This window comes from Phyllobates terribilis, unplaced genomic scaffold, assembly GCF_046119375.1.
Source record: "Phyllobates terribilis strain yellow unplaced genomic scaffold, ASM4611937v1 Scaffold_5__5_contigs__length_657084704, whole genome shotgun sequence".
NCBI lineage: Eukaryota > Metazoa > Chordata > Amphibia > Anura > Dendrobatidae > Phyllobates > Phyllobates terribilis.
This window is the reverse complement of record NW_027362765.1, coordinates 635,317,776-635,345,489: the sequence shown is the minus strand read 5'-3', so window position 1 is coordinate 635,345,489 and position 27,714 is coordinate 635,317,776. Positions and strand designations below refer to the sequence as shown.

Below are 27,714 nucleotides of genomic sequence, written 5' to 3'. Positions count from 1 at the left end.
CAGATTTATATCGGGTTTTTATGATTGACAGCTGTCACACACTAAGAGACGCTTTTTTTGCAAAATCTAGTTTTTGCATCGCCATATTTTGAGAGCTATAATTTTTCCATATTTCGGCCGACAGAGTCATGTGACGGCTTGTTTTTTGCGGGACGAGTTGACATTTTTATTGGTACCATTTTTGGGTACGTGACATTTTTTGATCGCTTTCTATTCCGTTTTTTGGGAGGTAAAATTAACAAAAACCAACAATTTAGGAATTGTTTTTTTTATGCCATTCTGCATGTGGTAAAAGTGATCAGGCAGCGTTATTCTTCGGGTCAGTACGTTTACAGCGATACTACACTTACTGTATATTTTTTTATGTTTTGGCGCTTTTACACAATAAAACAATTTTATAGAAAAAATATTTTTTTTGCATTGCTTTATTCTGAGCGCTATAACTTTTTTATTTTTTGGCTGATGGAGCTGTATGGCGGCTTTTTTTTTGCGGAACAAGATGAAGTTTTCAGCGGTACCATTTTTATTTCCATTTTGCTTTTTGATCGCATTTTTTTCCACTTTTTGTTTGGCGATATGATGAAAAAGCATATTTTTTTGCTCCGTTTTTTATTTATTTTTATTACGGTGTGCACAGAAGGAGTTAATTAGTGTGACAGTTTTATAGCTCGGGTTGTTTTGGACGCGGCGATACCAAATATGTTTACTTTTTTTTGTTTTGCATAAATATACGTATTTATTGGTTTAATATTTTATTTATTTATTTTTATTTATTTTGTGATTTTTTTTTTTAACAGTTTAAAAACATTTTTTTTTACATTTTTACTTAGTCCCTGTATGGGACATTAATTTTTATTTTTCTGATCACTGATCTCATGTAATGTAATAGACATGTATTACACTACATGAGATCTTTGCTGACTGTTTCACAGTCAGTGTGTCCTGCCAGGCTTCAGCTGCAGGCTGAGCCAGGCAGGACACCATATATGGCAGATCTGGAGGCGGTCATGTGACCTCCAGCTGCCATAGCAACACCAGGTCCTGGAAGGTACAAGGGGGCCGTCGGAGAGGTAAGTGGACGACCCCCTCTCCTCCTGCTGTCTCCTATATGCCGCGATCACTATAGATCGCGGCATATAGAAGACAGCAAAGGGTTAACATCACTGGGACCTGATCCAATCAGGTCCCGATGATGTTCCCTGTCAGAGCTAACGCTCTGCACCGGAATCGCAGCGCTTGCAGGACCCTGGGGGTCCTGAGCGCTGCGAGACCACCCACCGTTTTTAAACGTCGGCGCTTGCTGGGCTCTCTACAGTGGGCCGTCGCGAAGCGGTTAAAGAAAAACTAACATATCTGTGAGAGCCAGAATTCTTACCGGTTGGTAGGTGATGAAATACTTAATTAAATTGCATTTTATTGCGTGAAATATTTAAAAATCATACAATGTAGTTTTTTGGTTATTATTTTTAGATTCTGTCTTTCACAGTTGAAGTGTACCTACAATAAAAATTACAGACCTCTACATTCTTTGTAGGTGAGAAAACTTGCAAAATCGGCAGCGTATCAAATACTTATTTTCCCCACTGAAATTTGAAGTGCAGGGTTATGTACCATTAGAAAATTTTAAAAGCGCATTGCTGAGCATATTAAAAACATCAGCATCAAAAATAAAACATATTCAGGAGCAGTGAAACATTTTGTAGAAGAACAGAACTGCAATATAGGTTATTTGTGTTTTTTTTTTCCCTGTAGATAAAATCAATAAGCTTATCTGTGGTAGTGACTGAAGAAAAGTAGGTAGGATGAGATCATTTGAATCTAATTGTGAAATATACACATACTTTGCTCAGCATAAATGGGTACACCCCCTTTGAAAAGTAATATTTTAATCATTATCTCACTTCATACAAGAACAATTTAAAAATTTTTGTAAGACTGAGATTCATAAAACTTTTTTTCTTAACCCATAACATGAAAGTAAGGTTAATAATATAACGTTCATTACAAAATCTTTAGTTTTATGCCTCTCTCACATTCGTCTATAAAATTATCTCCGATGTTGGACGAGGGTCATGCGATTTTTCTCACCTAGCATCCGTATGACATCCATATGACTTGCGTATGCAATCCGTATGCAGTGTGTTTTTAACCCCTTTACAACCTATAGTTACATCATAGGTTGCCTCCCCCTCTTTAGTGCAGGCTCCGATGCTAAGCCCGCACCTCTTTTTAGGCACAGGACAGCTGACGTGATCAGCTGTCATATGTCCCTAACAGCCACAGGTGGAATCGCTATCCACCCACGGCTGTTAACATGTTTAAATGCTGCTATCAATCTGACAGCGGCATTTAACATGCACACGCCGGAAGCGCGTCATAAGCGGGGCGCGGATGGGTCGGCATTACAACTCAAGGTCTGCAGGAGAACCCTGTGGTTGTCATTGCCAATCTGCTATGAGCGTCGCCCCGTGGCCGGCGCTCATAGCAGATGAGCGTTTTTGCTATGTGTAGCACAGGCGATCAGATGATTGCAGCTTCAAGTCTCCTAAGGAGACTATTGAAGCACGTAAAAAGTAAAAAAAAATACAATTTAAATATTAAAAATATAAGGGTATGTGCACACGGTCTGTATTGGCAGCGTTTTGAACGCAAAGCGCTGCACGCAGGTGAATTCGCATGTGTTCATTGAACCATGCGGATTCACCACATCCTATACATTGCACTGATATAATTTCTTTTGTGGAGACTAGCGACTCCGCAAGTAAAATTGACGTGCTGCGGTCTGGAAAGACGCTCCGCATGTCCGTGTTCGCGGGTGATCCGCAGGTGCACGGAGACGCATAGTGGGCATGGGATTTGTACAATTTCCATCCACTATGCTGTAACATCTGGCCACTGCGGTTTGTACGCAGCTCAAGTGCTCTGCGTACAATCCGCAACAATTACTGATTGTGTGCACATACCCTAAAAGTTCAAATCACCCCCACTTTTGCCCCATTCAAAATAAAACAATAAAATAAAAATACACATATTTGGTATTGCCGAGTTCAGAAATGCCCGATCTATCAAAATATAAAAAGAATTAATCCGATTGGTAATTGGCGTAACGAGAAAAAAAATCAAAACACCATAATTCCTTTTTTTTTGGTCACCGCAACATTGCAATAAAATGCAGTAAGAGATGATCAAAACATTGTATCTATCCCAAAATAGTATCAATAAAAACGTCAGCTCGGCATGCAAAAAAAAAAAAATATCCTCACCCAGCCCCAGATCTCAAAAAATGGAGACCCTACTGGTCTCGGAAAATGGCGACTTTTTTTTTTTTTTTTTTAACAAACTTTGGATTTTTTTTTTCACCATTTAAATAAACAACCTATACATGTTTGGTATCTACAAACTCATAATGACCTGGAGAATCATAATGGCCAGTCAGTTTTAGCATTTAGTGAACATGAAAAAATAAAAAAATAAAAAAAATAAAAACAATTGTGGAATTGCAATTCTTTTGCAATTTCACCACACTTGAAATTTTTTTCCCGTTTTCCAGTACACAATATGATAAAAATCAATGGGTGTCGTTAAAAGTGCAATTTGTCCCCCATAAAAACAAGCCCTCACATGGCCATATAAAAGTTATGGCTCTGGGAAGAAGGGGAACAAAAGATTAAAACGCAAAATCCCAAGGTGGTAAAGAAGTTAACATCATCTTTTGCATACTGTAATTCTCTATGTAATTTAAAGTTAGTTTCCAAACTAATAAAGCAATCTTATATAAAAAAGCAGATAGATGATAGAAATATATTAGATATATAATAGATAATAAATAGAATATATACCGTCTTTTTTGGACTATAAGACGCACCGGAAAAAAAATGTAAGCAAAAAATGTGGTCATGATGCCCTGTTATGGGGGAGGGGGTCTGCTGCTGACACTGGTATTGGGGTAATGTCCCCCAATTCTGTTAATATCCTCCATCCTGGTATATATGGCCCCTTCTTCCTGGTATACGTGGCCCCCATCCCCATTCTGGTATGCATGGTACCCCTTGATCCCCCATAATGGTATGCATGACTCCCCTTGGTCCTCCATCCTGTTATGCATGGCACTCCTTGATCCCCCTTTCTGGTATGCATGACACCCCTTGATCCCCCTTCCTGGTATGCATAGCACCCCCTGATCCCCATTCTAGTATTCATGGCACCCCTTGATCCCCCATTCTGGTATGCATGGCACCCCTTTATCCCCCATCCTGGTATTCATGGCACCCCTTGATCCCCCATCCTGGTATTCATGGCACCCCCTGATCCCCATCTTAGTATTCATGGCACCCCCTGATCCCCATCTTAGTATTCATGGCACCCCTTGATCCCCCATCCTGGTATGCATGGCACCCCTTGATCCCCCATCCTGGTATGCATGGCACCCCTTGATCCCCCATCCTGGTATGCATGGCACCCCTTGATCCCCCATCCTGGTATGCATGGCACCCCTTGATCAACCCTCCTGGTATGCATGGCACCCCTTGATCCCCATCCTGGTATTCATGGGACCCCTTTATCCCCCATCCTGGTATTCATGGCACCCCTTAATCCCCCATCCTGGTATGCATGACACTCCTTTATCCCCCATCCTGGTATTCATGGCACCCCTTTATCCCCCATCCTGGTGTGCATGCACCCCTTGATACCCAACCATGGTATGCATGGCACCCCTTGATACCCCATCGTGGTATGCATGGCACCCCTTGATCCCCCATCCTGGTATGCATGGCACCCTTTCATCCCCCATCCTGGTATTCATGGCACCCCTTTATTCCCCATCCTGGTATTCATGGCACCCCTTTATCCCCCATCCTGGTATTCATGGCACCCCTTTATCCCCCATCCTGGTATTCATGGCACCCCTTTATCCCCCATCCTGGTATGCATGGCACCCCTTCATACCCCATCCTGGTGTGCATGGCACCCCTTGACCCCATCATGGTATGCATGGCACCCCTTGATCCCCCATCCTGTTATGCATGGCACCCTCTGAGCCCCCATCCTGGTATGCATGGAACCCCTTGATCCCCCATCCTGGTATGCATGGCACCCCTTGAACACCCATCCTGGTATGCATGGCACCCCTTGAGCCCCCATCCTGGTATGCATGGCACCCTCTGAGCCCCCATCCTGGTATGCATGGCACCCTCTGAGTCCCCATTACGCTGCCCACAAAAAAAAAAATAAACAATCATACTCACCTCACATAATGTCTATAAGCAAAGCTGAAATAAAGTATACCTGACAATGCATGTCAGCATCACTAATGAATTTCATCCCACAGCATCATAGAAAAATAAGGTGCTCATTCATAATAAAGTGCAAGCGCTAAGTGCTAAGCCCGACAAATGGCCGGATGTGCGTTTTGCATAAGTTTTCTTGAGGGGTAGAGTTACGCATGTCCTGTCTTGCCAGATTATATATGGTGGCCATAAATTGTCTAATGCACACCATCTGGGTAGTGCATACGAACTGGGACCTGTCACTAACCTCACACCATTTTTGGCCTTCAAAACAATACACTCATATCCAGGAAACATTCCTTGTAATTTCACAGACATGCATGCACTGTAAAAGAAGCCTTCAGTGGTGCGATCGAGTTTTCGGGTTACAGTGCACATGCTCATACTGACTGCCTCTTAACAGAGTCCATGGTAAGATACCATATTAGATGTTTCACGTATACACATTGGTAAAAAAGAAAGGAAAATATTACCAGAGAGCAATTCTGCTTGGATGTAATGGTGTAAATCTGTATTGTGCTAATTGACCATACTTTGAATCTGTATTGTTGACCATTTCCACTTGTATTATTGTTTTGTTATCATTAATGAATAAAAGGAAGTTCTTAATTATCTTTTTCGTGGATTTGAATGATCCCATTGGTGTTTTTGAAGTTTGATGTTTGTTGGAATAATTCATCTGTAATAATCACATTTATGTGTTGTTTTTTGGCATTTGCAAGAGTTTAAAATTAGCAATTTTGTTGTTGCAATTGTTAATGGTGAATATTATTACTTTCTCAGATATGTGGAGCAATATGAGCTTGATGGACCCTGCTCAAACATAGAGACCCTGCTAAAAAAGATTGCTCTTAAGCTTGGAAAGACACAGAGAGTGAAAGCCATAACTGGCGTTGGTAGGTATTCAAAACACAACATTTGTTGGGCTGGAGTCACACTATCGTATAAAAAATCGGTCCAATGTTGATCCAGGAAATTATGACATGAGAGTATAATGCGATTTTTCTCACCTAGCATCTTTATAATATTTGCTCCTTCCCAGACTAATAACACTAGACCTCAGCCGCCCCAGAAAAAACACATCCATCAATTCTGGCACTTAGCCCTGGCTCTTCCCGATTGCCCTGGTGCGGTATCAATCAGGGTAATGGCTCTGGAGTTTGTCAGCTGTGTAATGTCATCAAGCCCTGGGGTTAGTAATGGAGAGGTGTCTGTGAGACACCACCATTACTAACCCCGTAGTCAAAAGAAATAAACAGACACACCTACAAAAGTCCTTTGATTGTAAAAAGCACCCCCCCACACACACACAATTATCCTCTTTCACCTATTTATTAGCAAAAAAAGAAATGATCCACAGAGTCTGGCTTAAAGCCTTAATTAGGATGTCGACGATCCTCAACTCTGCTACATCTGGGGACTGTGATGAGCGGTGACATCAGTAACATGACCGCTCACCACGCCTGCCGGAACACATAGAATAGGATGTGAACCCGGCTGCTGTGATGAGCCGTGACGTCATTAAGGTTACCGCAGATCACAGCCAGCGGTTCTCACGATAACCTCATGCTACTCTTTGTGTTCCGGCGGCAGTGGTGAGCGGTCACGTTACTGATGTCACCAATCATCACAGCCTCCGGATGTAGCAGACTCAAGGTTCGTGGCCTGCTCCCTGCTAGTTGTCTTGCAGTGAAGGAAACATTATCAGGGGGCTGACTGCTACTAGAAACCGGGGGGGGGCGCCCCCCAAACCACCCACTCACCTCGGCCTGCAGACAAGGAGACATTATCAGGGGGCTGGCTGCTACTAGAAACAGGGGGGGGGGGGGCGCCCCCAAAACACCTACTCACCTAGGCCTGCAGACAAGGAGACATTATCAGGGGGCTGGTGTGACAGGAGCTGCTTTTCACTGCACTGCTCTCCCCTCCCGTCTGGGACATTACAGCAGTGTGCAGCCTCATGCTCTTACCATCAGCCAGTCTCCTGATAGTTTTCTCTGTGGAGAACAGGGGGTATGGCCACATCCCTTCTTCTCTGTCTGACTTTTCCTCGCAGTGGGGAGCTGCACACTGCTGTGTGACCTATTGTACCAGATGGGAGGGATGAGGAGCCGCTCCTGTCATACTGAATTACAAGGGTTCTAAAGATAACAGAAATGCACTGGTATCTCATCTTTATCATTTATGAGGGCAGGGACAGTACAAACGTTTTTTACCTCCCTGGAGTACCCCTTTAATCATATTGTCACAGGAAATAAAATAGAAAGTGATAAAAAAAATCTTATGTACCTTAAAGAGAACCTGTCAGCAGAATTTAGAAGTATGAAGTAAAGCCGTGGCCATAATAGCGCTGTTATACTGATTAACCCCTTCACGACCTTTGACGTGAAGCTGTGCCCTCTCGATCGCCCGCCGGGAGATCGGCTTAAGTTACAGCCAAGACCCGGCTAACACTGCCACCGCCCCAGGCATTTTAATCCCCTAAATGTCGCAATTGATATAAATCGCAGCATTTAGAAGGCAGAGAGAGGGAAGGGGCTCCCTCTCCCATCCGATCGCCACTCCCACGACGTCATCGCGAGGGCCCAATCGTTGCCATGGCTACTAGAGGACGTAAGGACAACATCCGGGTCACCCAGCTACAGCAGGCCTGTTAGACCATGTTCAGAGCATGGTCTAAGTGTCTTCTGTCAGTGCAGCACTGACAGGTTATAATGCATTATACCAGTGATCAGAGTAAAAAAAAAGTTTATAATAAAGTGAAAAAAAAAAAAGTTTACAAAAGAATTGAGAAAATATATATTAAAAAAATCACAAAATAAAGTAGTTTTTGACCACATATGGGGTATTGGCGTACTCACAAGAAATTGCATAGTAAATTGTACCATTCATCTTCCCCTATTACCCGTTTTGAAAAATAAAAAGTTGGGCCTAAATCAACATTTTAGTGGAAAAAATGGTAATTTTCCATTGACTCAGCCCAATGTTATACAATTCTGTGAATTTCCTGATGGTTAAAAATGCTCACTACAACCTTAGGTGTTTTCCACAAGAGGTATAGTTTCCAAAATGGTGTCACTTGTGGTGGTTCCAGGAGAAATTGCACAACAGTGGGGAAAATAAGTATTTGATACACTGCTGAGTTTGCAAGTTTTCCCACCTACAAAGAATGGAGATGTGAAAACCCGGCGAGGTATAAGAGTGAAGGTATAATAGAAACAAGTCACCAATTCTGCATTTATCACCCACTACTTGTTTTGGCTACCACTCGTGAGAAAAAATACTGACTGAATACTGACCAAATACTGAGTGGGGCCGCGGCCTTAAATTAGTTATGTCAGGTGGTGAACTTTGATTTTTGCCTTGTTGAAAGATCCCTGGAGCAGATGGTTCATTGGTGAACATGGATGAAAAGTGCCTGTTAAATATCTCAGCCCTTTCTTTGTCCTTCATAGTTATCTTGTTATTATCGTCTTTTAAGGGGCCTATACCATCTGTTTTTCTCTTATTGGCATTGATGATTTTAAACTGAACCTGTCATCAGGATTTTGCTAAGTAAACTACAGGCAGTGTCATGTTGAGGCTGCTGCAATGATTAAAATGATACCCGAGGTGAAGAAATCCGTCTTGTGGTTCTTGAGTAATCTGTGTTTGCAGTTTTGAGGTATTGATCTGCCCATGCTCCGGGGCGGGACTGTAGGCAGGGTCTTATCCTGGTGCTCTAGGCCAGATCAGTCTAGATCAGAAAAGGCCTGCCTACAGGCCACCCAGAAACACAAGTATGTTCCTCATCATAGAGTCAGGGTGTCCTGTGGGCCAGTCTTATCATGGCTTTCATCCAGCCAGGTTTCCATAATGCCCACCACATGATATTCTGTGACCAACATAAGAGTCTCTAGTTCATTCCTTTTGTTTGCGAGACTTCTAGCATTTGCCTGCAGACGTTTACCGTATTTTTCGGACTATAAGACGCACTTTTTTCCTCCAAAATTTTGGAAGAAAGTAGGGGGTGCGTCTTATAGTCCGAATACTGTATAACTGTATATACTGTATGGCTCTGTGTAGTAGGAGAAAAGAATATTCCCTGCCCCCACTGGGTTGCCAGTTTCCTAGGCCAAAGGCAAAATGGGTGGAAAGTCAGTCTGCTCCGTCTCCTTTTAAGAGCTTTTTCACTTCCTGGAGTAATGTCCATTTTCCCCACAATTCCATCACTGCACTGATGCTAGGTCATTAGGTCCCTTACTCTGTTTCCACTGTTTTCCTTGTGCTCTAGCATACATGACTGGTCGCTTGGACCTTGTCTGTTAAACTCCCTTAGTTACTTGCAAAAGGTCTTTTTGGTCCATGTTTCTACATTCAAGTCTGGTTGTCTGTACTGTCTCCCGTAAGTCCTTGTGTTTTGCCGAATTTTTAACACTAAGGTTCGGTTACAGCCTTAAACAAGGCAACCACTTGCGATATAACGCAATTTTATTTATAATAGTTAATACACGATTAAAGGAATAATGTCATATTATGATATTGCGTACACTTTTGTATATGTTAACATACAAAGGTTAAGTACATAGAGCTTTTAAACATCCGTTTGGAATGGTGGAGGGAGTTAAAATACGGCGGCGGTAGGTCCAGACAGTCAGCGCTTCTGTGCTGAAACTGACACATCGCTGCGTATTCCCAGCTCCGGACACAGCGCAGGGCTTCTGTGCCGACAGTTTTCACTTGTCACAGAAGCGCTGCGCTGTGTCCGGAGCAGGGAAGTTCGCATCGCTTCTGTGACAATATATGAAAAGCCGGCAATTCAGCAGCGGCATAAGCCGGCACCCGACAATTTAGAATAGAAAGAATAGAGCTTCACACATAGATTAGATAGATAGAAACATGTCAGTCACATATATATGAAGTACAGTGACAGTGTTGCTTACTGTACTTGTCATTTAGTGTAAAGGATTTATTAAAACAAATAATAGTGTTTCCATGCACCGTCTCTTTAAAAAAGCCGGCCGGCAATTCAGCAGCGGTACCCGACAATTTATAACAGAAAGAATAGAGCATCACACATAGATTAGATAGACAGAAACATGTCAGTCACATATATATGAAGTACAGTGACAGTGCTGGTTACTGTACTTGTCATCTAGTGTTAAAATAACGGATTTATTTAAAAAAAAATTGGCGTGGGGTTCCCCTTAATTTTAGTCTCTACCGGAGGTTAAGCAGACAGCTGGGGCAGATGTTTGAAGCCTGGGAAGGGGGTAATACCCACGGAGCTTCCCAGGCTACTAATATCAGCCCCCCGCTGAATACCTATCCTTTACTAGCTATTAAAATGGGGGACCCCCCAAAAAAATGACGTGGGGTCCCCCCTGTTTTAATAGCTAGCAAAGGCTAGGCAGACAGCTGGAGGCTGATATTAGTAGCCCAGGAAGGGTGCCATGAATATTGGCCCCCTCCCAGGCTAGAAATACCAGCCGTCAGCCGCCCCAGAAATGGCGCATCCATAGGATGCGCCAATTCTGGCACTTAGCCTCGCTCTTCCACACTGCCCTGGTGCGGTGGCAGGGGGTAATAGGGTTGGGGTTGATGTCAGCTTATAATGCCAGCTGACATCAAGCCCAGGTTAGTAATGGAGAGGCGTCTATAAGACACCCCCATTACTAACCCCATAGTCAAAGTTAAAAGAAAACACAAACACCCAGAATAAAGTCCTTTAATTGAAATAAACACACAATTCTTTATTGTTCTAAATTAAACCATACTTACCATCACGCCCATTCCAGCTGAAGCCAACGATCTCCTGCAATAAAAGTAAAATAATAAAGCAACCTCATCCTTACCTTTCCATGGTTCCCAGGACAGCTCCAGCTCTGCTACATCGAGATGACAGGCTGGACCGCAGCAGAACGCTGCCATCCAGCCTGTCATCCCGCAGACACTGAGAAGCGCAGGCTTGCTTGCGCTCCTCAGTGTCTCGCTGTGACGGCATCCAGATGAGCCGACAATGAACTCGGCTCACCTCCTGGACGTCCATCACTGACAGCGTGGGAAACTTCTACTGCGCATGCGGGGAGCAGGAGAATTTTCCCACGCTGTCAGTGACGTGCATGAGGTGAGCCGAGTTCATTGTCGGCTCATCTGGATGCCGTCACAGTCAGACACTGAGGAGCACAAGCATGCCTGCGCTTCTCAGTGTCTGCGGGATGACAGGCTGGATGGCAGCGTTCTGCTGCGGTCCAGCCTGTCATCTCGATGTAGCAGAGCTGGACCGGTCCTGGGAACCATGGGAAGGTAAGGATCAGGTTGCTTTATTATTTTACTTTTATTGCAGGAGATCATTGGCTTCAGCTGGAATGGGCGTGATGGTAAGTATGGTTTAATTTAGAACATTAAAAAATTGTGTGTTTATTTCAATTAAAGGACTTTTTTCTGGGTGTTGTGTTTTTTTTAATTACTTTACTAGAAATTCATGGCGGTCATGTCTAATATTGGCGTGACCCCATGAATTTCAGGCTTAGGGCCAGCTGATAATGCCAAGCTGGCCCTAACCCCTTTATTACCCAGTGAGCCACCGCACCAGGGCCCTGGATGAGTTGGGTACAGCGCCAGAAGATGGCGCTTCTATGAACGCGCCATTTTCTGGGGTGGCTGCGGACTGCAATTTGCAGCGGGTGGGGCCCAGAAAGCTTGGGCCTCCCTGCGCTGCAGATTCCAGCCCCCAGCTGCCTAGTTGTACCTGGCTGAACACAAAAATAGGGCGAAGCCCCACGTCTTTTTTTTTTTCATTATTTCATGAAATAATAAAAAAAAAAAAAGGGCTTCCCTATATTGTTGTGTCCGGCCAGGTACAAATAGGCAGCTGGTGGTTGGGGGCAGCCCGTTCCTGCCTGCTGTACCTGGCTGGACACAAAAATATGGCGAAGCCCACGTCAACATTTTTGGGAAAAATTAATTACAAAATTAATAATAATTTAGGGACTGCATCTTTATTAACCCCTCAATTGTCATTTAGTGTTAAAATAAAGGATTTTTTAAAAAGAAAATTGGCGTGGGATCCCCCATCATTATAGTCTCTAGCGGAGGTTAAGCAGACGGCTGGGGCAGATGTTTGAAGCCTGGGAAGGGGGTAATACCCACGGAGCTTCCCAGGCTACTAATATCAGCCCCCAGCTGAATACCTAGCCTTTACTAGCTATTAGAATGGGGGACCCCCCCAAAAAATGACGTGGGGTCCCCCCTATTTTAATATGTTTATGAGTGACAGTTTTCCTGTTAAATTCAAATCTGTTTTTTTTTAATTTTTACCGGTGTTTGGTATGCGTTGGAAAAGGGGTAGTCTTATACGGTGAATATATCCTAAACTCTATATTTTAACAGGAAAGTAGGGGGGTCGTCTTATACACCAGGTCATCTTATACGCCGGAATATACGGTACATGCCAGCACATAATAAAATTCACATACAAGGAAAACACTAGATCAGTTCCAATATAGGGTCACTTTTGGGGGGGTTTCTACTGTTTAGGCACACCAGGGGTTCTGCAAACGCGACATGATGCCTGCAGACCATTCCATCAAAGTCTGCATTCCAAAACGTCCCTCCTTCCCTTCCGAGCTCTGATGTGCGCCCAAACATTAGTTTTCTCCCACATATGGGGTATCAGCATACTCAAGAGGAATTGCACAACAATTTTTAGGGCCTATTTTCTCCTGTTACCCTTGTGAAAATAAAATTGGGTCTAAAGTAAAAAATTTTTGAAAAAAAGTTAAATGTTCATTTTTTCCCTTACACGTTTCATTAATTCTTGTGAAGTACCTGAAATGTTAATAAACTTCTTGAATGTGGTATTGAGCACCTTGAGGAGTGCAATTTTTAGAATGTGTCACTTTAGGGTATTTTCTGTCATATAGGCCTCTCAAAGTCACTTCCAACTGTGATGTGGTCTCTAAAAAATGTTTTTGTAAATTTTGTTGGAAAAATTAGAAATCGCTGGTCGACTTTTTAACCCTTAACTTCCTAACAAAAAAAAATGTTTAAAAAATTGTGCTGATGTAAAGTAAACATGTGGGAAATGTTATTTATTAACTATTTTGTGTAACACATTCCTCTGATTTAAGGGCATAAAAATTAAGTTGGAAAATTGCTAAATTTTCTAAATTTTTGCCAAATTTCTGATTTTTTTTCTCAAATAAATGCAAGTCATATTGAATAAATTTGACCACTATCATGAAGATCAATATGTCACAAAAAAAAGTCTCAGAATCAGTGGGATCTGTTCACATGTTCCAGAGTTATTACCTCAAAGTGACACTGGTCAGAATTGTAAAATTTGGCCTGGTCATGAAGGTGAACACAGGCTTGGGGATTGAAGGGGTTAAATGAAGGTCTTTATTATTAAGCAAAAAAGAAATCCAAACCTGCACGGCCTTGTGTGAAAAAGTGATTGCCCACCTGTCACGCTGTCTCTGTATACTGGAGGTAGGGGGCCTAAGCTGACCCTAAGCTGGGGCCCTGACTAATCCCTCAACCTGGAGGTACTGTTAAAGGTACAGAGGTCCAGGCCGCCAGCGTAACCCCTACCTCCTGAAGATCCCTGCACCTCAGTAATCTAGTCCTGAGAAGGACCCCGATCACAACCAAAGGGAACAAGAAATAATATGCCCAAACACAGTATTTAGACGAACGAGACAGTACAAGGGAAAAACCAAAACCACCTTGCATACAAACAACTTCTCAACTACAACAGAGGGAAAACCAACGGGAAAGGAGATAAATGATAAAGCGAGGAAAGGGAAAAAACACTTCCAAATACACTTATCTCAGCAACTCCAAACACCACGATCCGCTCTGTCAGTCTGAATGAAATGCTTTCACCGACACTTCCCAAACAGACCAGCAGGTATATGAAGGAGTCTCACTACAGAAGTATTGATTGCAGCTGGGCGAGGCTGGACCTCATCTAGCCCAGAGAGAGAGAGAGAATTAACTCCCTCACTGCCGAGAAACACAAAGCACCAACAAGTCAGCTGCGAGAAGTCAGGCTGTGTACTCGTGACGATCTTCGTGGCAACACACCCGTGACACCACCTTCCTCCCCTTAAAACATAAATTAACTGTGGTTTATCTCATCTTTGGGAATATAAGCTCAATTTCCCTAGCCACACACAGGCCTGATTACTGCCACACCTGTTCTTAATCAAGAAATCACTTAAATAGGACCTGCCTGATAAAGTGAAGTAGACCAAAAGATCCTATAAAGCCATTTCTACAGTTTTGGGACTCCAGTGAACCACAGTGAGAGTCATTATCCACAAATGGCGAAAACATGGAACAGTGGTTAAATTTCCCAGGAGTGGCCAGCCGACCAAAATTAGCCCAAAAGCGAAGCGATGACTTATCCAAGAAGTCATAAAAGACCCCACAGTAACATCCAAAGAACTGCAGGCCTCACTTGCCTCAGTTAAGGTCCATATTCATGACTTCACCATAAAAAAGAGACTGGGCAAAAATGGCATGCATGGCAGAGTTCCAAGACGCAAACCACTACTGAGCAAAAAGAACATAAAGGCTCATCTCAGTTTTGCCAGAAAACATCTCGATGATAGCCAAGACTTTTGGGAGAATACTCTGAAGACTGTCTAGACAAAAGTTTAATTTCTTGGAAGGTGTATGTCCCATTACATCTGGCGTAGAAGGAACACAGCATTTCAGAAAAGGAACATCATACCAACAGTAAAATATGGTGGTGGTAGTATGATGATCTGGGGCTTGTTTTGCTGCTTAAGGACCGGGAAGATTTGCTGTGATAAATGGAACCATGAATTTTGCTGTCTACCAAGTATCTAGGGGTAATATTTCTCCTTTGTGGAGAGTGACGTGATAAGCACGTCAGGTGAGGAAACTTTTAAAGCCACAATGCTCCTCTGGGAAATTTGCAAATTGTCTCTTCAGAGAGGAAGAGGACTAGAACTCTAGTGCCACCTACTGGAAGTAGCAATCCTAAAAGTCAATAGTGGACCCTTTAACGAGCCTTATCACATGACTTAGGATAAAAAGCCAAGACTAGAAACTCAATTTGAAGACACTGTGTTTTGGGATACTGCCCCTCGTCAGTGCAAAGTGTGAGTTCTGGTTTGACTGGATGAGAGGCGTCAGACCGGTATCTACGGGTAATATTTCTCCTTGCGTAGAGTGATGTGTTAAGCACGTCAGGTGAGGAGACTTTTAAAGCCGCAATGCCCCTCTGGGAAATTTGCAAAACATCCTGAAGGCGAATGTCGTGACCTCAAGCTGAAGCGCACTTGGGTTATGCAGCAGGACAATGATCCAAAACACACGAGCAAGTCCACCTCTGAATGGCCTAAGAAAAACAAAATTAAAACTTTGAAGTGGCCTAGTCAAAGTCCTGACCTTAATCTGATGCTGTGGCATGACTTTAAAAAGGTGGTTCATGCTCAGTAACCCTCCAATGTGGCTGAATTACAACAATTTTGCAAAGATGAGTGGTCCAAAATTCCTCCAGAGCGTAGTAAAAGACTCATTGCCAGTTATCAAAAATGCTTGATCGTAGTTGCTGCTGCTAAGGGTGGCCCAACCAGTTATTAGGTTTAGGGGGCAATCACTTTTTCACACAGGGCCCTCTAGGTTTGGATTTCTTTTTCCCTTAATAATAAAGACCTTAATTTAAAAATTGCATTTTGTGTTTGTTATCTTTGTCTAATATTTAAATATGTTGTGTGATCTGAAACATTTAAGTGTGGCAAACATGGAAAAGAATAAGAAATCAGGAAGGGGGCAAACACTTTTTCACGCCACTGTAAATCTGGTATTGCTGTAATTGCACGCCCCAAAGAATAACCTGTAATCACTTATATTGCACGAGAAATGGTGTAAAAATTTAAGTAAAACCAATTCTTGACCGGCTGTTGATATTTTTCATTCTGCCTCCCAAAGATCGCAGTAAGGCTCGGCTCACATTTATCCTGGGCTCTACATTGAGTGCTTATGCTGTGGTTTCCATGTGAATCTCTGAAATATGCAGTTCAGCAGCAACCCCCAGTGGAAGATTCCCTATAATGAGGCAGATGGAGACCCTGTGAATGCCATCTGGCCTATGATCCGGATGTGTCAGTTTTTTTAACCGTGCATAAACGCGTAGTCGGCCACAGTTTTGTGCACTGCTCAGAAGGATACCACTGAACAGAAACGAAACCAAACAGAGTCCAGAATAACTCTGCTGCCTCATTATAGTGAATGGATCCCTCGGGTTTCATCTGAATCATGTCATTCGGAGATTTAGATGGAAACCCCAATGTAAGTGCTCAGCGTAGAGCACACGATAAACGTCATCCAAAATGTTATGTAAAATGTTCCCAATAAAAGCTTCAGCTCAATGTACAAAAATAGAAACTGCCCACGCAGGTCCGTAATCTGTCAATGGAAATATAGGGGGCTTCCATATTACAGGTAGCACAAAGGCTCTGGAAAAGCACTATGGCTCCTCGCCCCTCAAAAGAAATCCAGTGAAGTTTGCGCTACCAAATCCAAATGTCCCCATCCCTTCTGAGCCCCAGTGTGCTTAAAGCACGTTTAGCGTCCACATGTTTGGCATTTTTGTAGCTATGAGAGCCCGCTTAATTTAAAAGTGTATGTCTCCAGAAGCATGAGCTGGGCATAACATACTTGACACTGGAATGTACAGACACTACAATGGCAGATTTTCACTTAGCAACATCCATTGCTGCTGGTTTCTGGAAAACACCCATGGAGTCAAAATCATCACTACACCTGTAGATAATTTCCAAAATGGGGTCACTTGAGGGGGATTCTTCTCTTCTGGCACTTAGGGGCTCTGTATATGGAGTCTGCAAACTATTGTACGATAATTTGTTCTCTCAAGAGTCTAATAGTTCTCCGTCTCTCCCGAGTCTCGCCGAGAATATATACAGTAAATAGCATTTCAGTAGTATAAAGATCTCAATAAGAAATGTAAAAAAGAAATCAAGCTAGAAAAGTTATCTACTGAAATAAAAATTGCCAGCAACATTAAAATAAATCCCCAAAATTTTTATAAATACAACAATGCCAAATCGTAAAAAAAAACGGTATCAGCCCCTTAAAAGATAAGATAATTATAGAGGGCAAAGAAAAGGCTGAAATTTTAAACAGGCACTTTTCATCCATGTTCAGCAATGAACTGACTGTTCCAGGGATCATTCAGAAGGAAAAATCAAACCACCTGATATAAATAGTTTAACACAAGAAGAAGTACGCCTGTGTCTGAGCAAATTAAACATTGACGAATCCCCTGGCCCAGAGGATATTCATCCACGGATATTGAGGGAATTGAGCTCAGTAATTGATAGACCGATGTACAGGTGCATCTCATAAAATTAGAATGTCATAAAAAAGTTAATTTATTTCAGTTCAATACAAAAAGTGAAACTCATATTATATAGAGTCATTACAAACAGAGTGATCTATTTCAAGTGTTTATTTCTGTTAATGTTGATGATTATGGCTTACAGCCAATGAAAACACAAAACTCATTATCTCAGTAAATTAGAATAATTAACAAAAAACACCTGCAAAGGCCTCCTAAGCGTTTAAGGTCCCAGAGTCTGAAGGAAGAGTGGAGAGACACACTATACAAGCTGCTTGAAGTCTAGTGTGAAGTTTCCACAATCAGTGATGGTTTGGAGAGCCATGTCATCTGCTGGTGTAGGTCCACTGTGTTTTATCAAGACCAAAGTCAGCGCAGCCAACTACCAGGAAATTTTAGAGCACTTCATGCTTCCCTCTGAGACAAGCTTTTTAGAGATGGAAATTTCATTCTCCAGCAGGACTTGGCACCTGTCCACACTGCCAAAAGTACCAATACCTGGTTTAAAAACAAGAGTATCACTGTCAAGAGGGAGATGAGACACCAGACCCAACAATGCAGACGAGGTGAAGGCTGCTATCAAAGCACCCTGGGCTTCCATAACACCTCAGCAGTCCCACGGGTTGATCGCCTACATGCCATGCCACATTGATGCAGTAAGCCAGTAACTGATGCAAAAGGAGCCCAGACCAGGTATTGAGTGTATTTACTGCACATACATTTCAGTAGGCCAACATTTCAGATTTTAAAATCATTTTTCAGGCTGTTGCTATAAAGTATTCTAATTTACTGAGATAATGACTTTTGTGTTTTCTTTGGCTGTAAACCATAATCATCAACATTAACACTTGAAATAGATCACTCTGTTTGTAATGACTGTATAATATGTGTTTCACTTTTTGTATTGAAGAATTGAAATAAATTAACTTTTTGATGATATTCTAATTTTGTGAGATGCACCTGTATCTCTCATTCTTAGACTCTCTAACAGGGTTGGTGCCACAGAATTGGAGGATGGCTGATGTGGTACCAATATTTTAAGAAAGGTAAGAAATTGGATCCAGGTAACTACTGTCCGGTGAGCCTGACATCAGTAGTGTGCAGTTTTTGAGGGCATTATAAGAGATGACCTGCAGAGATATATTGCAGAAAATAATATATATTTTGTTGTTTGTTCCTGATGCGGGCTGATTTCCATAGCAACAAAGACTGTGCCATACATTATCTTTTTGTTTTCCTTTTAGGCCAGGAAGGCCAGGGTTGTTTTTGCTAACGTTGCACTGGTTGATGCAGTACTTTTAATAAACCAGTGGAAGATTTAAAGAGACAGTGTTCCTGTGTCTACCTCTACATGCAGCCAAGTGAGCCAATATACCACAGTAGGGAATTGGCTAATAGACAGGAAACAAAGAGTCGTCATGAATGGTACATTCTCTAAATGGAAGATAGTCAGCAGCGGGGTGCCGCAGGGATCTGTGCTAGGATTCTTTTTGCCTCTTTATTAATGACCTTTTGCATTGGATTGAGAGTAAACTGTCAGTCTTTACTGACGACACCAAAATATGTAGGGTGTTAAAATCTGACCTTGACGTTTAAAATATTGCAAAACGATCTATATAAGATGACTGAATGGGCAAACACTTGGCAAATGAGATTTAATATTGCTAAATGTAGAGTAATGCAACTAGGAAGGAGTAATCCTATTGCTGCACATACATTACACGGGAGTATACTCGGGACTACAGAAGAGGAGAAGGGCTTGGGCATTCTGGTTACAAGTAAGCTGAGCAACAGTACTCAATGTCAAGAAGCGGCTGCAAAAGCAAACAAGATTTTAAGGTGTAGAAAAAAAGAGATAAAATCCTGTGAACCCAACGTATTGTTGCCCCTTTATAAATCACTTTATATCAATATTCAGAAGTTAGTCAGTTCAAAGGCGGGCAACTAGATCATTACAAGAATGGAAGGCTTCTCATATGATGAGAGGTTGGAAAAATTGGGCTTGCTTAGCTTAGAAAAAAGACGCCTCAGAGGAGATCTCCTTTATGTGTCTGTGTTCATATATATATATTTATATATATATATATATATATATATATATATATATATATATTTATGTATCTCTCTCTCTCGCTATATATATAATATTCTATGAAATATATGTATGGTCAATACCAGGGGCGTACATAGAAGTCATGGGGCCCCATAGCAGAAGCTCTAATTGGGCCCCCCCCCCTACAAAAAAATAAATATTTGTCTGTGTCACAGAAGAGCAGATCTCATAACTTTCCAGCCTTTACATAGTAATTTACCTCCTTCTGAAGTCGTAGATTCCTCCTTCATTGCCTCCATAAAGTATGATGCCAACAAAAGTGCCCCCCAAACAGTATGATACCCCTATGGTGCATTCCTCCACATGCACAGTATAATGACACTATTGTACCCCACTTCAACTCCCACGGCAAAGTATGGTGACCCTCACACAGTATAATCCCCCAACTGTGAACCCCACAGAGCCCTCCATACACTCTCATGGCCCCACACAGCCCTCCAAACAGTATAATGGCCCCCACACAGCCTTCCAAACAGTATAATGGCCCCCACACAGCCCTCCAAACAGTATAATGACCCCACACAAACATTCACACTATATAATTGCTTTCATACAGTATAATGGCCCCCCACGTAGCCCTCAAAATATTATAATGGCCCCACATAGCCTTCCATATAGTATAATGCACCACCAATAATCTTCCATATAGTATAATGCACCCCCATAATCCTCCATATAGTATAATGCTCCCCCCATAAACCTCCATATAGTATAATGCGCCCCCCATAATCCTCCATATAGTATAATGAACTTCCCATGGTCCTCCATAGAATATAATGCACTCCCCATAGTCCTCCATACAGTATATTACACACCCCATAGGGTAAAATGCAGCCCCCATATAGTATAATGCACGCCACAGTCCTGCAGTATTATGGGTACCACGTACTCACTGATTTTAAAATACCGTATATTTTAAATAAGCCGACCCGAATATAAGCCAACGCCCCTAATTTTACCACATAAAAATTGGAAAACCTATTGACTTGAGTATAAGCCTAGGGTGGGAAATGCAGCAGCTACTGGTAAATTTCTCCATCCTCGTATGTGTGGCCCCCTCAATCCCACAATCCCTGGTATGTGTGGCCCCCTCAATCCCACAATCCCTGGTATGTGTGGCCCCCACAATTCCTGGTATGTGTGGCCCCCACAATCCCTGGTATGTGTAGCCTCCTCAATCCCCAAATCCTGGTATGTGTGGCCTCCTCAATCCAAGTATCCTGGTATGTGTGGCCTCCTCAATCCCCCATTCCTGGTATGTGTGGCCTCCTCAATCCCCCAATCCTGGTATGTGTGGCCTCCTCAATCCCCCCATCCTGGTATGTGTGGCCTCCTCAACCCCCCAATCCTGGTATGTGTGGCCTCCTCAACCCCCCAATCCTGGTATGTGTGGCCTCCTCAATCCCCCAATCCTGGTATGTGTGGCCTCCTCAATCCCCCATTCCTGGTATGTGTGGCCTCCTCAATCCAAGTATCCTGGTATGTGTGGCCTCCTCAATCCCCTAATCCCTGGTATGTGTGGCCTCCTCAATCCCCTAATCCCTGGTATGTGTGGTCTCCTCAATCCCATAATCCCTGGTATGTGTGGCTTCAATCCCCAAATCCTGGTAAGTGTGGCCTCCTCAATCCCCCATTCCTGGTATGTGTGGCCTCCTCAATCCTCCATTCCTGGTATGTGTGGCCTCCTCAATCCAAGTATCCTGGTATGTGTGGCCTCCTCAACCCCCCAATCACTGCACACAAAACAATAAACACTTATACTCACCTTCCTTCCTCACCTCTGCTCCAGCGCTGCGTCCTGTCTGCAGCAGCTCATGTCGGCATCTGAGCAGCGCGCGCTCTCAGACACTGAGGTGAGCTGCTGCCGGCACATTCACTCCTCTGCACTGACAGCAGGAGCCGGGGCTCAGTGCTCCTCCGTGCCCGCTACTAAAGAGAATGAATATTCCGTCTTCTCCACGCCCATGGGAGTGGAGAAGAGGGAATATTCATGTCCCTTTAGCAGCGGGGACACGTGGTAGCTGCACCAGCGACTACAGCGTGTGCCCCGCTCCTCCACTGCGCAACCCGCTCCTCTGCCGCCGCAACCTCCTACTCACCTATCCTCCTCGTTCCCACGCTGCTTGGGGCCCTCACGGGCCCCCTCCGGCCACGGGCCCCATAGCAGTGGCGTGGTCTGCCGCCATTGGCGGTACGCCACGGGTCAATACAAAAGACTTGCACATGTCTTATTCTTTCTATAGACCATACTAAGGACCAAGGGGCAATCATTGCTGGTGGAAGAAAGGCTATTCCGGCAGCTAAATAGGTTCTTTACAGTTAGAGCAGTCAGAGTGTGGAATGCCCTATCACAAGAGGTAGTAATGGGCTGGATGATTTCCTCAGTACAAATAATATTGTCGGTTATAGTTCAGTTAGTGACAATGTATAATTGGTGGGGAAAGGTTGAACTTGATGGACCTAGGTCTTTTTTCAACCTATGTAACTATATGTAACATTTTATTCATAAAATTGTAATTATTCTTATTTCACTGCCCAATGGTAAAAAATTCTGTGAGGCACATGTGGTGTCAACATGCTCACTGCAACCTTAGATGAATTCATTGGGTATATATTTTGTAAAATGTAGTCACTTACTGGGGTTTGCTGTTATGGCACCTCAGGGGCTCTGCCACTCTGAAGCTATTCCTGCAGAATCTGAGCTCCAATATAACACTTTTTCACTTTTGAGCTTTGCAATGTGCCTCAAAAGTATTTTTGACCACATATGGAGTATTGGCGTACTCAGGAGAAATTGCTTAACAAAGCATGTGGTTCATTTTGCCCTATTATACCTTTTGCAAATAAAAACTTGGGGCCAAGACAACATTTTAGTGGAGAAAATGGTAATTTTCCATTTACTCAGTACAATATTATACAATTTTGTGAGTTGCCTGAGGGTTAAAATGCTCACTATTCCCCGAGATGAATTCCTCAAAAGGTGTAGTGTCCAAAATATGGTTATTTTTGGGGTTTTTGGCATGGCAGGCACACTTCAAATGTGTCATTGTATCCACAATGTATTCCAGACAAAATTGCGCTCCAGTATTCAATTGGCGCTTCTTCCCAGCCCTGCAGTGTGGCCAAACAGTAGTTTTCGACCACATATGGGGTATTGGTGTACTTAGAAAAAAAAGAACCCCAAATTTTGCTGTGCAATATCTCCTCTTACCCTTCTGAAAATTAAAAAAAATGATGCTAAAGCAACATTTGTGTGGAAAAAGTGTGATTTGTTTTTTCATTTTCAGGGTTCAACGATATAAAATTCTGTGAAGCACTTGCGGGTTTAAGATGCTCACCATATATGATAGAAAATATTAAGATCTGCAGCCTCCTCCGATAATCGTTCAGTTAGTCAGTCGAGTAATTGTCTAGACAATAGGGGCCAGCAGAAAGCTGTGGTTCCAAAGATAACAGTGGGTGGTTTCAGTAATGACGTCCCCTGGCTGCAATATTTTTATACCACCCATCTAGATAGACCTTGAGGGGTGTAGTTTCCAAAATGGGGACACCTGTGGGAAGTTTCCATTGTTTAGGTACATCAGTTGCACTGCATACGCGACATGGCATCCGCTATCTGTTCCAGCCAATTTTGCATTTGAAAAGTCCATTGATACTCCTTACTTTTGAGCCCTGCCATATACCCAAACAGTAATTTTACATGAAATATGGGGTATCTGCGTACTCAGGAGAAATTGTTCAACAATTGTATGGTCCATTTTCTTCTCTTACCCTTGTGAAAATGCTAAATTTGGGGCTAAAGCAACATTTTTGTGGGAAAAATTACATTTTTCATTTTTTTTCTTCCACCTTGCTTTATTTCCTGTGAAGCACCTGAAGGGTTAAAAAACTTCTTGGATGTGGTTTTGAGCAATTTGACATGTGCAGTTTTTAGAATGATGTCACTTTGGGGTATTTTCTGTCATATAGGCCACTTAAAGTCACTTCAAATATGATGTGGTCATTTGAAATTTGAGAAATCGCTAATCAACTTTTAACCCTTCTAACTTCCTAATAAAAAAAAATGTTTCAAAAATAATACTGATGTAAAGTAGACATGTGGTAAATGTTATTTATGGACTTTTTTGTCTGCTATAACTATCTTGTTTAAGGGCATACAAATTAAAACTTTGAACATTGCGAAATAAAGTTCATAAACTGCATGTACATTAATGCCAGAAGCCTCACCAACAAGATGGGGGAGATTACAGTTAATGTTGTTGAAAGAAAATAGTGATATGGTGGGGATAACTGAGACATGGCTGTCTGCGAGCTGAGCTATGACTGGGCTGTTAATTTACAGGGCTATAGTCTGTTCAGGAATGACCATACAAATAAGCGGTTGGTAGGGTTTGTTTATATGTAATATCATCCCTAAAACCCATCCTACGTGATAATATATGTAAGTCTCATAAAAATCTAGCGTCCCTGTGGGTGGAAATAAGGGGAGGGAGAAATAATAAACCCCCATCAGTATTTTATTATCCAAGTATAAAGGAAGCAGCAGCAAATATCCTCAGCAAATAGACGAGTTCAAATAAAATATGGCTTTTATACCAAAATTATGCTCAATATTAGAGTATAAAAAATGTACATCTAGGTAAAAAAGATACAGTGAAATAGTACAGATAATTGACTTAATTCATCTATAAAATGGGAAGGATCCTGTAAAAACAAAGGTAATTGTGCAACAAAGGGTGGAAGAAATATAGTGGGATACATTTTGAGTGATTGAACCAATCCACAAAATTTATTAATTCCCAAAAGTGCACAAAGATATTTAGAATTCCCCTGGACCTCCCGTCGTTTCCGGGATTTGTTAAATCACTTGTAATTTATCCTGCTACATCGGTAAACTCCCAAGGATCAGATAGATTTTTTTGAATCACATTGTTTTTTCTTTTGGGGATGCGACCGACCAGCAGACGAGGGGTTGTGCAGTGAGGACTCTTTTCATGCCAAATTATGTAAACTTATTTATAGTGCATTTTGAGCCCCTGTTTATCGCCTCCTTCGTTCTGCCACTGGGTCACATCACTTATAAACGTTTTATTAATGATTTATTTTTCATTTGAGCAGGTACTGAATGTTTTCTTCACCAATTGAATTTGAACTCATGGTGTCTGGTTTTAATTCCGGCCTATTCTTCTGCAGCTATCCAATTTCTAGATCTCACAATCCCACAAGATCATACAGGCAAGATTGTTACATCCACATTTTTTAAAAATGTGGATGTTGACCGCTAATTAAAAATTGGTAGTGGTCATCTCCCGAAGTGGTTCAAAAATGTCCCATATGGCTAGTATTGGCGGATCAGAAAGAACTGCACCGTAGATGCAGATTTTAATATACAGGCATGTCTCCTACAAAAAACATTTCTAGCTAAAGGTTACCCTAAGGACATGCTTACGAACACTTATCGGAAAAATAGATTGGCATCCCAGAAGGAATGTATTGAAAAAAAAACAGATGAGATAAGGAAAAAAAATGCTAAAACTACTTAAAATATACATACATTTCAATATTGTCTTATCACCTCATTTAATGAAGGACATGCTTCCATTAGAAAGATATTATGCAAGCATAGGATCACAACGGACAAAGGACCAAACTTAAGTTAATTCCCAAGAAACCAAATATAATATTTATGAAAAATACTAAGGATAAATTTTATACTCCACTATTTTCTTCTAATAATTGTTTTATGTTTCATGATTTAAAAGGTTGTTTCAAATGTGGCAGTTTGAAGTGTTTGTGTTGCAATATATTAACGCATAAGAGCAATAGCTTTAATTTGATTCTCTTATGACAAGTGAAGTTTTTTATGAGTTAAGTTTTTAAACTGTAGTAGTTCTTTTGTTATTTATTTGTTACCATATAGTTGTAATTTACAATTTGTCAGGAAACTGATGAATAAACACAGACCCAACATAAAAAAATGGGATTTTAAATCATAGTTTGTCTAAACATTTTTGCTCTTCACACAATAAAGATCCCTCTTGTTTAAGATTGAAAATAATAGAACAACTACTCAAATCTGATCCATATTGTTTTAGGAGGTTGGCAAATAGAGAATCCTCTTTGCAGGCAGTTTGTTACCTGAGGGATTAAATTAAATAGCCATGAGAACATGACTATAATAGGACTTGTGTAATTTTTGTAAAAAAGGAACGAGGAAATAAATATAATGTTTTTTTTATTGTTGGGGAGGGGGTATGGGTCATCACAATTCTTTACATTTTTTTCATCTAGAGATTTTATATAGACTTATATTCTTTATTTGTCATATGATTTTAAACTGTGTCAGGTGAGACATGCAATTTCTTTGGATAACAGATTCCTTTATAAGTGTTTTACATACTTCTTTGAATGATATCCTGAGGAAAAAACGAGATTGATTTTGAAACGCGTTGCTGTCTTTTAGTAAATGTTCATTGTTTTTCTACACCTTCTCAGCTTTGTCTTCGTGACAGCACCCATCACCACGTTTTCTTCATATTTTTTCCTCACAACTTGTGATTGCTCCCAGTCACCCCACACAGTATGATTCCCCACAGTCCACCAACACAGAATGATTACCCCTAGACAGCCTCCACAGTATGATTCCTCACAGCCCCTAAACACATGGCCCCCACGCAGTATGATCCCCAACAGCCCCCAGCACGGAATGATTAGCCCCACAGCATAATCCTCCGCAACACCCTAATATATTATGATGGCCACCACACAGTATGATCCACCACAGTCCCCAAACATACTGATGGTCCCACATGCTCACTCCACAAGTGAATGACAAAAAAAACAAACACTATTCACTTCTCCTCCGTTTCCCTGCTCTGGTCTTTGTGTGTTTGAGGTTGACATCCCTGGTGTAGAGCAGAGGGCCAAAATGAAAAACTTGGACAAAGTCGCTGGCCAACCATTATACAGATTAATGGGCCCCACAAGGGTCCTCCATACAGAATGGGCCCTACAAGGTCCTCTATACAGAATAATGGGCCCCACAAGGTCCTCCATACAGAATAATGGCCCTACAAAGGGGTGGTGGTTCTGGTGTCGTGGGCCAAATAAAACCACCCTGCGGGCCAGAGTTTGACATGTTTACTGTACACACTGATGCTCCACATCAGATGTAATGACGTTATCAAGCCTACAGCATTGAGATGCTCAGTCACCTAGACTGAATGGTGGAAGACTGAGCTGAAGGCTTTCTCTTCCACCTTTGTATTCACCGGCATCAGCATCCCGAGGATGCAAATACCGGGGAAATCTAGATAGAGTCAGGGGCTCCGAACCTTATACTGTCCCGGTCCGCAGAAAGCCGGATGTGGTCCGTGGGCCGGGACAGCTGTTAAGGATTTTGAAAAAATTCTCAACAAAAGCCTCAAATTACCTTTAGCAAAGGCAAGAGTATTTGCGATCTCATGGTAAAGATCTATTTTTTTTCCCAAAGCCATCCAAAGAACATTGACTGTTTAGAAAACCCAAGGGGACTTTCTGCTTTGTTTTCTGTCTGCAATCAAATACACAAAACATTTACCTGGTTTACTACAGAAGAAATTAAAAATTTTTATGAAATGTAGAATAAAAGGTGTAGTATATTTGTCCCAAATCAATTGCCCACTTGATTATATGGGCAAAAACGAAAAGAAAATTCGTATGGGGCCTCTACAGTGATATCTTCCGAAATTGGGAAACTCATTGCAAAAAGAAAAAAAATAGATTCTCCAGCAAAACGTACCCAGGTAAGTAAAACTTGAAGTTTATGTCACAAAAACATTAAAACCAGGAATGATAGCACATAGCAGACCAGACTACAGATAAATGAAACGACGACTGACTAGTTTCGGCATACAACCTTAATCATAGTCATGGTATGCCGAAACTAGTCAGTCGTC

At 42.0% G+C, this 27,714-nt stretch overlaps 1 protein-coding gene across 1 annotated transcript in view; it reads left to right on the top strand.

Moving 5' to 3' along the window:
• LOC141273800 (mitochondrial ribosome-associated GTPase 1-like) overlaps positions 1-27,714 on the top strand; it is a 334,821-nt gene that overhangs the window by 292,387 nt on the left and 14,720 nt on the right. Inside the window, exon 10 of the mRNA XM_073686165.1 lies at positions 6,072-6,184. Coding sequence (XP_073542266.1) covers positions 6,072-6,184 — 113 coding nt within the window. The remainder of the gene's footprint in view (positions 1-6,071; positions 6,185-27,714) is intronic.